Below are 13,305 nucleotides of genomic sequence, written 5' to 3' on the forward strand. Positions count from 1 at the left end.
AAACTTTGGCAGCTGGTAATTTAGTGGAGAAGCGAACAGATCTATGTCTGGAGTTCCCCATAACACTGTCAATTTCTGAAATACATGAGGATCCAATTTCCACTCGTGGGGATCCATAATTTGTCTGCTCAACACATCTGCTAAGGAGTTCTGTGCTCCTGGCAGAAACCTTGCCTGAAGATTTAGCTGTAAACTGAGAGCAGTCTCCCACAAAATCATTGCTTGTCTGCATAGAGGATATGAATGCGTCCCCCTTGCTTGTTGATGTACCACATGACAGTTGTGTTGTCTGTTTGAATCAACACCTGCCCTGGAAGAAGTAAATCCTTGAAAGCTATCAATGCAAATTGGACTGCTAACATCTCCTTCAAGTTGATATGTAAATGTTGAAGTCTGGCAGGCCACGTGTCTTGTACCCATTTTCCATTTAGATGAGCTCCCCAAGCTTTGTCTGAGGCATCTGTCGTTAGAATCTGACTCGCCTCTGGTCGGGTCACAGAGAGTCCCTTGTTTAGGTGACATTCCTGAGCCCACCACAAAAATTCCTTTTGAATGCAAGGTATTATCTGAATGACAGTGTCCATATCTTGGCAGTGCTGCGTCCATACATTTTGAGATACCATTGTAGCTTCCTCATATGCAGTTTGGCATTGGGAAGTACCAGAATACAAGATGCCATGAACCCCAAGGCTTGAAGGACTGTCCTTGCAGTCAGCCTGGACTGACGAGACAATTGGTGGAAGTAAAGAGAAAGATTCTTTTGTTTGTCCGGGGTTAAAAGGCCATCTGGGATGCTGTATTCAGTCTCACACCCAGAAAGCACATGTCCTGAGAGGGTACTAGACTGGACTTTATTTCGTTCACAGAATACCCCAGGCATCTTAACACTGCCATCACATACTGTAAATGATGAAGAAGTTCGTCCTTTCCTTGGGCCAGAATCAGGCAATCGTCCAAATAAGGATAGATTTGTATTCCTCTTAGCCTGAAGAAAGCTACCACTGGAGCCAGAACCTTCGTGAACACTCTGGGCGCAGTAGATAAGCCAAAGGGCAATGCAGAGAACTGATAATGAAAAGTCCCAGCCCAAACGCAGATACTTCCTGCAACTGGGCCTGATAGGAACATGAAGGTAAGCCTCCTTGAGATCCAGAGTCACCATCCAGTGATCTTTGCCCAGCAGAGGTAAAAGCTGTTGTAACGTCAACATTTTGAACTTGGGAATGTCCAGATATGTGTTGAGGATAGATAAATCCAAAATTGGTCTCCACGTGTTCCCTTTCTTTGGTACTAGAAACAGGCGAGAATAAAATCCTAGGCCCACTTCTGGCAGAGGGACCGGTTGTATGGCCCCTATTTGAAGTAGTAGAGAAATTTGTTTGTGAGCCTCTAGTCTTTGCTGAGGAGGAATGTCTGGCATGCCTTTGAAAGGAGGCAAGGTATGGAAATAAAACTTGTAACCTTGGTGTATGATATCCAATACCCATTTGTCTTGGGTAATCAAAATCCAATTTTCCTTGGAGTGCCAACCTTCCTCCCAAAGGTGCTGCCAGGCAAGAAGGATCTGGCAGTTGAAAAAGTAGGTCATTGGGCCTGTTTACGAAAGGACTGGCCCCTGCCCTCACCCGAAGATTGTGCAGGTGAACTCCCTGTTCTGGGTCTGAAAGAACTCTGAGATCTGCCCCTACCACGTCTAGATCTACCCCTAGACTGAGAATCATAAGAAGGATACGTCCACCCCTTAGCAGGCCAATTCCTACTAAACTTCGGAGGCTGAACTTGCAAAAAATCTTTAACAGCCTGCATAGACTTAGCCTTGTCTTCCATTTTCTTCAAGACTGACTCCACAGGTGAACCAAACAACACATCAGACTGCAAAGGAGCATCCAAAATCCTTGTCTTAACATGGTCAGATAAATTCTGATCCTTCAGCCAGGCGTGCCTGCGAAGAACTGAACCAGTGGCAGCCACCCTAGACGAGGCCTGCACAGCATCAAAACCACATTGTAATGAATGCTTACCCACCTGTTCAGAGACATGCACCAAATCTTGTAATTCTTTACACTCAATGCCTTCCGCCAGAGCATCCACCTTAGACTTCAATTGAGAAAGAAGAAAGTTTTGATATTTCAACATATGAAACTGGCAATTCAAAGCCCTCATAGCTAAGGTAGAAGATGTATAGACCTTCTTTCCCCATCTATCCAAAGCTCTGGCCTCTTTATCTAGAGGAACCGGATTTTTTACAACAGAGGCCTTGACACCCTTAGGTCCCTGACTAATAGTTTCTGGGTCCGCCCTAGGACACTCAAAGATATTTATGAGCCTCAGGCACCCTGTAATACCTATCCGGTTTAACAGGCGCAGGAGGCAGAGAATCAGGATTAAGTGAAGCCTCTGAAAACACATCTTCCACAACATCCAGAACAGGGAGTATAGCCAAGGGCCTATGTTGGGGTAAAAGCAAAAATTCCCTAAGCCTTTTCCGAGAATCAGAGAAGTCCTGACCTTCCCACTTAAAATGTTCCCTCATAGAATGAAGTGTCTCTGAAAAAGAAAAATCCTCTGGAGGAGAAGCAGAAGGAGTGGAATCATCTGCATCAGAATCAGAATAAGGAGAGTACTCCTGCAAGTCTTCAGCCGAAGACTCTGAAACATCCGAAGCCTGCTCAAAACTTCCCAACTCTGGCTCCACCCTAGGCCTCTTATCAGGAGGGGGCAAAGAACCTCTAATCAGAGTAATCAAATCTTCTGCCATTTTAAGCATGTGCTTCTTAGGCACAGATCCTGCTGAACTAGGAGTGACACCAACAGAAGCTAAACCTGGCCTGCCTTTGGGAGAAGCCTTGGAAACAGAAGGAGAGGGCCTAACCACCCTAGGAAGGGAGGGGAGTACAGTAACCTGAGAAGCCCCTTCAGCCTGACCTGCCTCAAGAGAGGCCACATCCTGCAAAATCAAAGTCTCCCCCTGGGACTCCAGAGAAGTCTCCGTCGGAACCACCGGTTCCACTGAAGCCTCTAAAGAACCGGCGTCCGGAACGGACGACTCATCTTGCCTGGGTTTAACTGTTTTGTCTTTGCGCTTCTTCGTAGAAGCGGGCGCCGGAGAGTCCGACGGCATATTATAATTGCACCGCTTCCCGAAGACCAGCCTAGCACAATCTAACCTTCGCTTAATAGTGCGCTTATTGAACCTAGCACAAAAGCGACACCCAACAACGTCGTGCTCAGGCCCCAAACAAGGAATGCACAAAGAATGATAATCCCTATGCGGTATCTGTTTCCCACAAGAAATACAGTTATTCACTTTTTCTGACATCCGGTAATACACTGAGGCAAGAAAAAACCAAAATATTCCCCAACGGGGTACTTAGCCAACTTGGATTCGGTCTGAAACTCCTAACTCGAAAAATTTCAGAACGCCGAACGGCACTTGCAACGCTGCTTCTGCATCGGACCATGCGGCAAAAAAGACTGAGGATATGACGTCGGTCATGCGCTTTTGTACCCTGACGTCCTGATGTCAGTTTTAAGCGCCTTGACCGACGTCAGCCTAATACTTTGGTATTCGGGCCGACCGAGGACAGCGGACTACCCATATGCAAGGACTGCAGCAATGTGAGATGAAGAACATGTGCCACAAGTCTGTGTTCAAGACTGCCTCTAAGGACACAAAGCACTTTGCTGGGGTAAGGTGGACTTCTTCAGATTAATGAAGTGACTCAGGTCTCTGAAGAAAGACAGGGCACAGTTTAAGGTCTTGTGAACTCCTTTCCCCAGCAAGTCTGCCTGAATTAAGCACAAAAGGTATGGGTAAAAGTAGATGCCCTTTGGACCTACAGGCCTTTCATTCCATTTTTCTCCGTGGCTCCCTGAAAATCTTCATGGACAATATCACCATGATGTGGTATATCAAAAAGCGGTGGGGTACACAGTCTTACCTCCTTTGCAAGCTAGCTTTTTAGGCCTGGGATCTGGCTGTCAGTTATCAGGTCATTTTTCCAGCAGTTTACATTCCTTCAGTGTACAATCTAGCGACAGACTCTCTGAGCAGGCCCAGAACAAAGGCTCACTAATGGATGCCTCACAGAGAGGTGTTTTTGGACATGGTCCACTGGTATAGTTATTCCTCAGGTAAATCTTTTCCCCTCCCCTCTGAACAGACAACGTTCTCTATTCTGTTCGAGAGCATAAAGTCCTCTGGTTTGGAAAATGGACGCCCTGTCTTCTCCTTGGAAGGGAATGTTTTTTAGCCTTTCCTCTCATTCTTCTACTGCCAGGAGTTCTGCACAAGATCAGGACTCTCCCCAAATCTTGTTGGCGACTCCCTTTTGGCCCAGATAGCACTGGTTCCTCCTTTTTCATCTGGTTAGAGGCAATCACTACAAGTTACCTCACCAGGTGGATATTCTCACACAAGACAAGGGTACTCAGCCATCACTTGTCCACTCTTCAAATGACTGGGTTTTGATTCCTTTTAGGTGTCTTTTTTCGAAGGGCGTACTTTGGGTTCTGCAAAAGGCCAGAAAACCACTGCCAGAAAATCATACACGTCTAAATGAAGATTTTCTGTTTGGTGCCTCTCTCACCTCAACATTGGGATCCCTTCTCAGTAGGGGTTCCTCTAGCATTTTCTTATGTGTGTGATCTGCTTCATACTGGCTTGGCATATCCCTCAGTTAAAGCTCACCTGTTAGCTAACTGTGCTAGTCTGCCCTTGAACCCTCCTTTGGCCACTCTGAGGTCAAGCAATTTCTGAAAGGCATCATTCATATCAGGCCCCCGCGAAAGCCCGTTCCTCCTCCTCCTTGAGGTCTCAATTTTGTTCATGAAACAATTGACACAGGCTCCTTTTAAACATGCTGGTTCAGCTTTCTTGCAACTTTATACTTGGAAGACTGTTCTGCTGTTGGCTCTTACTCCTGCCAAGAGAGTGTCTGAGCTTCAGGCTCTTATGACCATTCCTCCTTTTCTAATTTTTCACAGAGACAGGGTGTCTCTTTCTACTAATCCTTTTATGCCTAAGGTGGTTAATGAGTTGTCCTTCAGTCTATTCAACTTATTTTTCTTCTCAACAGTCTGCCAACGAGAAGGTTCTCCATACCTTGGACTTGCATTAGACAGCAATATATTATTTAGAAAAAACAAAGGTTAGTTGCAAATTTGAGCAACTTTTAGTTTCTTTGCATCCCAAAACTTTGGGTTTAGCTGTTTCCAAGCAAATCATCTCCTCCTGGCTCTCTAAGGCAATTTCCTTTTATTATTCCTTTCATGGAACAGCGCAGTGATACAGCGGTAGCGTTGTCACCTCACAGCAAGAGGTTCTCTGGTTCAATTCCTGGCTTGGATGCCTTCTATGCGGAGTTTGCATGTCCTTCCTGCGTTCAAGTGGGTTTCCTCCCATGTTACAAAGACATGCATCTGGAGCATTTATACCTGGGCCTCCGCTTAAAATTGGCTTGTTCCAAGTCAGAGGTTCCTGGTTAAAAACTGTAAAAAAAAATAAATAAAAAAAAAAAAAAAAAAAAAAAGGAAAATGTTTTCTTCATCTGCAAAGGCAAACCCTACTAGGGCCGCTGCCTCTTTCAGTGCCTTTTTCAAGCATCTGGACACCAACTCCAATCCTGAACATGCTGTTTGGTCCTCTGTTCATACTTTTACTAAGAATTACAAATTGGATGTTGTTTCCAGAGCCAGGGCATGACTTGTTAGGGCTATTCTGTATGGGTTTGTAGAGGGATCTTCTGTGCCTTCCTCCCCCCAGTTGTCTTCTGATCTATTATACCCTCTCTTCCGTAAAGAATACTGTAACAGTGATATGGAAAGACATAGTACAGTTGTGTAAACTTTTACCATAACAGTAGATGTCCTTCTCTTCACTGCTGCAGTATTCTGTCCCTTCCTCCTTCCCACCTTTGTTATGGCTCTTGCCCATGCCTTTTTTTACCCCCCTGGCTATAGGGCTCTTTGCTTGCTTTCCCTTCTGAGCTTTTTTCTTCTGATGTACATGTTCTATATTGCCCTTAATGGTATTTTTTTCTCCTCCTGAGGCAATTCAGTTCTGAGCATCCGAGTCCAAAAGTTACCTTTACGCCATACTCAGGGAGCATAAGTGTGATGTATGGTATATAAAATCCAAAGGTTTTGATATACTGGCCGGACTTTGTCAGAAGATCCCTTAAGTGAAGAAGATTGCAACAGTGACATGGAAGGACATCAACATTTGTGAACTGACATTGTGGACAGGGAATTCTATCCTCACTCTCAATAACACCATTACAAGTCTCTCAACACCAAGGTCACCTTGGCATCAGCAGATATAAAAGTGAATCTGGTTTGGGAAGACCTGTGCACAACCAATGGCATGGGGGACTGCACAGCAATCATGCCAGAGGCCTTGTCGAAAAACAACTCCCAATACAGGAGCTGTGAAAGCACTTCACTGACACCAGAGCCACAAGACTTATCCAGACCATTGTCATCCATGGGAATGTCCTTGCTTTAACGTTTCTTCCCATGTTAGTTACTAGAATGTTTTGTTTTTGTTAGCAGTGTCAGTGGCTCAACAGGTATCCTTTCATGCTACAAGATCAAAAGGCTACAAGTTCTAGTCTCACCTCAGGTGGCTGGATTCATTTTCTATTATTGAACTGCAATGTGGAATTAGGAACTGCTGCATGTCGCCTTCAGATGACATATTAAACTGTAGTCCCAGCTGCCCCAGTTGGTGGTGGCTCAGGTGGATATAAAAGATCCCATAGCACTTACTGGAAAGAGCAGGGAAAGTTCCTTAATGCCAATTACCTAGTCAGTAAAAATACCACCCCTCAGGTCTCTCATGAAAAAGAGGCCAGTGGCCTAATGGGGCTAACTTGACCAAGGGTGTGTAAGTAAGCAAGTACACATGTTCTTTGGAGGAAGATTCCAAGAACCCTTGGCAGAATGGAAAAGGCATTTGCTCCTTTATGAGGTGAACACTCTGTTATTTAGCTTTATCTCCGGGTTGTCCTCATGGTGAAACCAGCACAATATAGATAAGTGTCCACAATCTGTTCTAAGCAGATATAAAAGAGACAAAAGCGGAGACTGTTTACGTGGTAAATTTAATATGAACATCCAAATCAGTATCACTATCAGATAACAGATAAGCAATACAGCACTACAAACATGAAAAAATTCCCCCGACGAGGAACTACCTTTCTTCTAGTAGCAGACAACTAATGAACTGTGCAGCAGGAAATATTAGAGTGTGACATTAGCCAGTGTCCCACTTATTCCAGCATTCTTACATGGTAGTGGGAATGAGTCAACTAAGGCCTTGTGGTTGTTCTAGCTGGTCTGCCTACTGCAGGCAAGGATATTCCAACAGTTATGGCTGCACTAGTGAACAGTGTTACGGAAATCAGTACTCTGTAATGGCATTTTGCCACTGCAAGGTAAACACAATGTAGTACGCAATCTACTTTAAAAGGTTTACTCAGCCACCAAAAGCCCTTCCTCACTTGAAGTACTGCAGAAAGACTTCTCACAGTTCTGAATTCTCATAACGTTCATGTAAAATATAAGATGGTGTATATCCAAGTTATGAAAGGCCTTCTCTGTCTTTACCCTGGGTTCATGCCTCGACTCCCCACCCCAAAGAAGACATGTAAATGAACAAACTATTTAAGGGTACTTCAACAGAAAATGTGAATTTCTCTTAAGTGGACTTCCAAGAGTTCCTTACAGCTTGAAGATCCTGTAAGAGGAGGTGAAGTCCAACCATGAAAATCATTTTCCAAAATAAGTTTCAGATTCAAGCCAGCCAGTTCAAATGCAGGGCAAAAGTCTATCAATCATTGGTTTTGGTTTCAAAGAAAAGACCTCTTCAAAAGCAACTGAAAATGAAAAGCCACTTCAAAGTACTTAACCTATCACTGGTAAGCAACAGTCCAACCCCATTCATAAGGAGATTGCGATGTACAGGAATACCAAAAGCATCTGGAATTACTGAGACCCAAGTCATTTAGGTTGCTTAAGGCATCTCAGGATCACTTTTGGACTGATTGAGGTGGCATGCAATACCTTTCAACCTTGATGGAAAACCTCTTCTACTCAGCATCTACAAATTGGAAAGTTTCCTGGCTACCTCTATCATCTTGGAAACTCACAATGCAAGGTCCTACAGGAGCAAAGTATCTAAAAAGAAGCTAGCTTCTGAGGAGAAGCCAGATGTCACCCCAAAATAAGGTTGGATACTGGTGAAAAGGCATAAAAGAATCTTTCGTGGGGACATCGTCTACATCAACTTTTTCCCAAGATGTACAAAGCAGACCAGAGGGAGGACCACTGCCTTGGAAGACTTTTGCCTCCAGGACATAGCCACAACTGCAGCTCAAGGATTCTGCCAATGTGATCCACTTCCTAGAAGATGTGAAAATATCCCAGTGTATGGTTCACTGCTACACCTACATCACCTCTCTGAATGGGGAGGGGAGGTGCAAGAAACGAAGGCCCCATGCTTATAATAGTGGGAACTGGCCACCTCATAGAACACAATGATCATGGCATAAGACCAACAAAAGGTCAGTTATGGCTCTGTAATCACCAATACCTCACCAAACACTGCAACACCCAGATATTCAAATATCCTAAAGGAATCATGATCACAGCTACCACAAGACTCAAGAGATGCAGGACTTGACCAAGCCTGGACCCTCCATGGTCTCCCCATCCAGTCTGCCCAAAGTTGCAACAGACTACACCTTTTTTCAAGGGCATGAATCAAAAGTTATATGCTCACCACGAGCATAGATATGCATGGCCGCAGTTCACCTCCAACATTAAGACTGAAGTGTTAGTTCTCAGTCTGCTCAGTACTAATCTAAACTTTCCCAAGATTCAACTCCTCCCCTTTATTAACAATGCCTTGCATTCAGCCTTTACTCTCCAGGTCTGTAGTAGGCTTCTTGTAAGCAGAATATAAACAAACCTATACATACATACATACACACACTACACCATAAACAGAACCCCTTTTTCCAGGCTGAGGGAAGATAAGTGGAAATATGAGGAGGCTTACTTCGAGCTCTACCATTATGGCAAGTAAATAACTTTTGAAATTGGCATGCACTGATTCCTCTTCACTATTACAAATCAGTCCCCAGCAGGCAATCCTGGGTGAGAACATGGAAGGATTCCCCAAATAACTGTGGTCTCAAAGGAAGATATGGAATGAGACAGCACACTCAGCTTCTAATGCCATGTGACGGTACTCAAGAGAGAAATCAAGGTAGCCAATGTTATCGATAGGAGGACATTTTAAAAAGTTTGTACCGCAGCCATGGACCTTGAAGAGTAGGCAAATGTTTCACATTTAACTGTGAACAATGTTTCTTTATGGCAGTATTTGACATACTCTAATAACCACTTGGATGAAGTGATTTTGGGCACTTTTGTCCATTCAGTTCACAGCATAAGAAATAACAGAGACTTTTCTAAGACCTTCTGTCTTGCCTAAAAATAAATGAAGCTGCCTATGCACATCCATGTAGTTCAACAGGTAATTGACCTTACTGAAATAATTTAGAAAAATACTGGAAGATTAACAAAGTGGTAAGGCAATGAGAACTTAAAGTACAACTACAGAGTGTTCGGTAAGAAGACTACTTCTGAAAGCAGTACAAACCCGACACAGCCTTGCATTGTCAGAGGTCTGGAAAAGGACCCTGTGCTAGCATTAAATTATGTTCCTGGACAGTATGCTCCACCACCAAAATGGCAAGTCCCACCAAATAGGGCACATTTTCAATATATGTGCCATCATCAAACTGACAGAGAAAAATACAAGAGAGTCTCCTGAACTTTAGCATGTCTTACATAACCTACTGCAGTCTTGAAGAAAGGCTTCTCCATCCCAAGTACATTCACTTTTGACTGATAAACTTAAAAGAGCAGTCCATGTGAGCTGAAGGGGCTCAGCAATTCTCCAGATACTTGAACATGGATGACCTGAAGTACATATCACTGATCTAATCTCGTTTTCCTGTTTAAGACTGACTTCTCATTTCTGACTCAATGATTCCCTTACCTTCTCCTGTTCATCCAGCACTTGCCTGGGATTGTCTGACATACTCTCATGTCAGTTACTGCACTAGGCACCAGTCAGTTACTACCTTCAAGATGATGATGTAGGCCTCAAACTTCTCTTGGTCTTCAGTGAGTGGCCAGGTTGAACAGCTGGCTTTTGTGGCACTGTGCTCCTTTTGCAGACAACATTGGCTATGCCATTGTGGGATCCTGGCTACTGATCTCATGGCATCTGGAATACTTAGGAAGTTTAGGTACAGAGATCAATGACAAATGTTATGATCAACATCTGAACTGTCCAAGCAGCAAAAATGAACTGTGTAATGTGGGGGGTTGGAATGCCCTATTAACATAGAGAGTTACATTACGGTGTGCTGGTAGAAAGCACATGCACCCTCAAAAGAGGAAAAAGATTAAATACTGAACTGTGCTGAGCTGGAGATATTAGAAGAGAAAACCCCAACAATTACCCAGTGCAGACCACCGAAGTCAGATCATTTACAGTTTTCACATGTTGTCTTGTGCCAGTTAACTGCATCAGTTGCTTTAAAGCACAATAATAAATAAATGATTTACTTCTCATATTATATTACATATCTTTAATTCTAAAAGGCTCAGGATACACAAGAAGACAGTTCAGGGACACAATGAATCCAGTGGTTAAAAAATATCACCTACAGGCCAGGTGCACACAGGGTGTATTGGCAGCGACAAGCACCAACAAGATAGAGGTGAAACAACATGCAGTGAAAGGCAGTAGCAGTAATGTCACAACATGTACTACAGCTGAAGTCAAGCAACCGAGAAGGCATATGGTTAGAAAACATTTTGTTCATGAAAAATGGATACATTAAAAAGAAGAGGCCATGTAGTGAAGTCAGAGGGGTTATTGTTTCAGTTAGAATAACTGCAGATTTCTAGAAATTATAATTTGTGCCAGACAGTCTACCAAAGACATGTAGTGCCAGCAGATAGAATTAAAAAAAAACAAAAAAACAAAACTTAAAGTGATCTAATGAGCCAAGAAAAGGCAGTAAAGCCAGAGAGCAAAACAGGGTTCACAGCACCATAATGGACAATCGGGATGCAAACAGTATGTGAGCTAAACAGACCTCGTACAGGAAAACTTGAATACTAGTTCACTGACAAATTTTCTGTCAAACTCGAAAAAGGCCAACTTGAAGCCCACAAAAGGTTTGTTTTGAGATGCAGCACCAAGAGAGTGACCAGGGAAGCAGGAACACACCACCAAGATGTCAAGCAGCCAGACATGGTTTTAAGACAGCAAATTTGAGGAAACTGGCTTGGTGAGGTTTGAGCAGCAGAGGGTTTCCTAAGGCACTGTGCTTGTGTTTTGCTGGGAGCAGGTAATGGCACAAAGAAAGGCTCAAACAGCAGCCTGTCAAGCAGGATACTTTGAACCAAGCATTGATTACAGTAGTTACTGTGGAAATGTTACTCTCCACAGTTGAGGCGCTTTCGTTTTCTTATCCAACAGTTTACATGAAAGAAAAAAATTACAGCATACTTAGCACAATTACTACAATGTTTTTGGTGACTACACTGCTTCAAAAATGTATGCCTATAAGGAACCTTAGCAGCACTACAGACTTCCACTCATCTATAACAGTAGCAAAAACTAGTTCAATGAGCTTAAGAAACATAGAATGTTAAAGCAAAATAAGAATAAAGCTAAGAACAAAGCACTTAAACTGAATATTAGCTAATGAGCTTCGATGCAGTATGCTTTATTGCAGGTCACTTTCGCCACTTGCATTTTAAGCACTGAGTTACACAGGCTTCGAGAAAGTAGCACTAGTAGTATAAAATGTCAACATTCATGATCCTGACAGTTGGTGGAAACGTGGGTAAGCTCACATATTTGGAGGATCTCGGCTTCTGTACAACACCATGGAATAAAGGATACTGCATCTTAAGGAAATGATACAAAGAAGGTTATGATGTACATACAGGGCTAGAAATTATCACTCAGCTGCCAATCAAAGAGATTGCCCAGAAAATTAAAACTGCTCAAAAAATGCAGATAACATGTCAATGCTGCAGGACATGTTACAATCTAGTGATCCCTAACTAATGACATTTTATGTGCCTACTTATGTATGCAGGAAAAAGGCCAGTAAAATGCCACCAGAATGCCCCCCCCCCCCCCCAAAAAAAAAGTGACAAAAAAAAAATTCATGGGCCATCGCTTTGGCTCCAGAAGCTAAGACAAATGTTTAATTTCAAGCCCTCTATACAAACTGACATGTGTATGGGAAGTGAGAAGCCAAAGACTGTAAAGAAGTGAAGAATAAACAAAAAATGTGATTATAACAGGCCAGAAGGAGCAGCAAAGTAAAGAGAGTAGGTGGTTAAAGAAAATCAATAAAAATAAAATTGCAAAGATTCTGAGGGGGGAAGTGGAAAAAAGAAAGACCCATAACTTCAAGGAATAGTTTTCATTTTCCACTTACTCTTCACCCCTTTTTTCCCCTTGCGCTCCTTTTTGTACTGTTCCTTCAGTTTGGATATTAATCCCTGGTCCACGTCCCAGTTTTCAGGTATGGGACACTGGTCGTCCTTTTCTAAACACAGCGAAACAAATGAAATTCAGCTACAGCAAGAAAAAGACCCTTTTTGCTGGGGCAACTTCATTTTATCATTTACTTAGAAGTAAAAAAAATGCTAAAACAGACTACACAGAATGACAGCACTATGGACAACAATCTGTTTTAAAAAGCTCTGTAAACCCCATCCACACAACTAAAATGATATTATTCTTCTAAGTGTAAGGCAGCTGTACTGTGTCTGTGAAAAAGTAAAAATGCAAACATGAAATGCAAACCGTTAAATGTACTGAATCACCATTGCAAAATTTATTGCTGCTGCTGCTACTCGAGGTATGTACAGATATTTTATCATCTTTACTTTGCAATGCTGGCTATTGCACGGCTTTCTGCAGAGCTTTTCTCAACATATCACCTCTGAAAATGGCCTCTGTCCAGCTAGGCTACCTTAGTCAAAGGACATAGGACCACAAATAGTTTCTGATTCCTGGCACTATAATGGGAGCTGCACTAAACTCAGGCAAACCATAAAACTAAAGTTTATATTTTAATCCACTTTAGTAGCAGAAAAAGGTATACTTAAACAGATCTTCAAAAAGATTTCTTCTGGAAAGTTGCTTAACTAAATTTATGACAGCCAGCAACAGAATTACAGGCTGTAATTGGTATG

The 13,305-nt window shown here is 42.8% G+C and overlaps 1 protein-coding gene across 4 annotated transcripts in view; it reads right to left on the minus strand.

Moving 5' to 3' along the window:
* STRN (striatin) overlaps positions 1–13,305 on the minus strand; it is a 2,479,646-nt gene that overhangs the window by 850,335 nt on the left and 1,616,006 nt on the right. For 2 of the 4 annotated variants that reach the window (XM_044058566.1, XM_044058561.1), the window contains exon 8: positions 12,543–12,653. The exons of the other annotated variants lie outside the window; for them this stretch is intronic. In XM_044058566.1, coding sequence (XP_043914501.1) covers positions 12,543–12,653 — 111 coding nt within the window. The remainder of the gene's footprint in view (positions 1–12,542; positions 12,654–13,305) is intronic. 4 annotated transcript variants of the gene reach the window in all.

This window comes from Protopterus annectens, chromosome 1.part2 (genome assembly GCF_019279795.1).
Source record: "Protopterus annectens isolate FY-2018-M chromosome 1.part2, PAN1.0, whole genome shotgun sequence".
Lineage (NCBI taxonomy): Eukaryota > Metazoa > Chordata > Ceratodontiformes > Protopteridae > Protopterus > Protopterus annectens.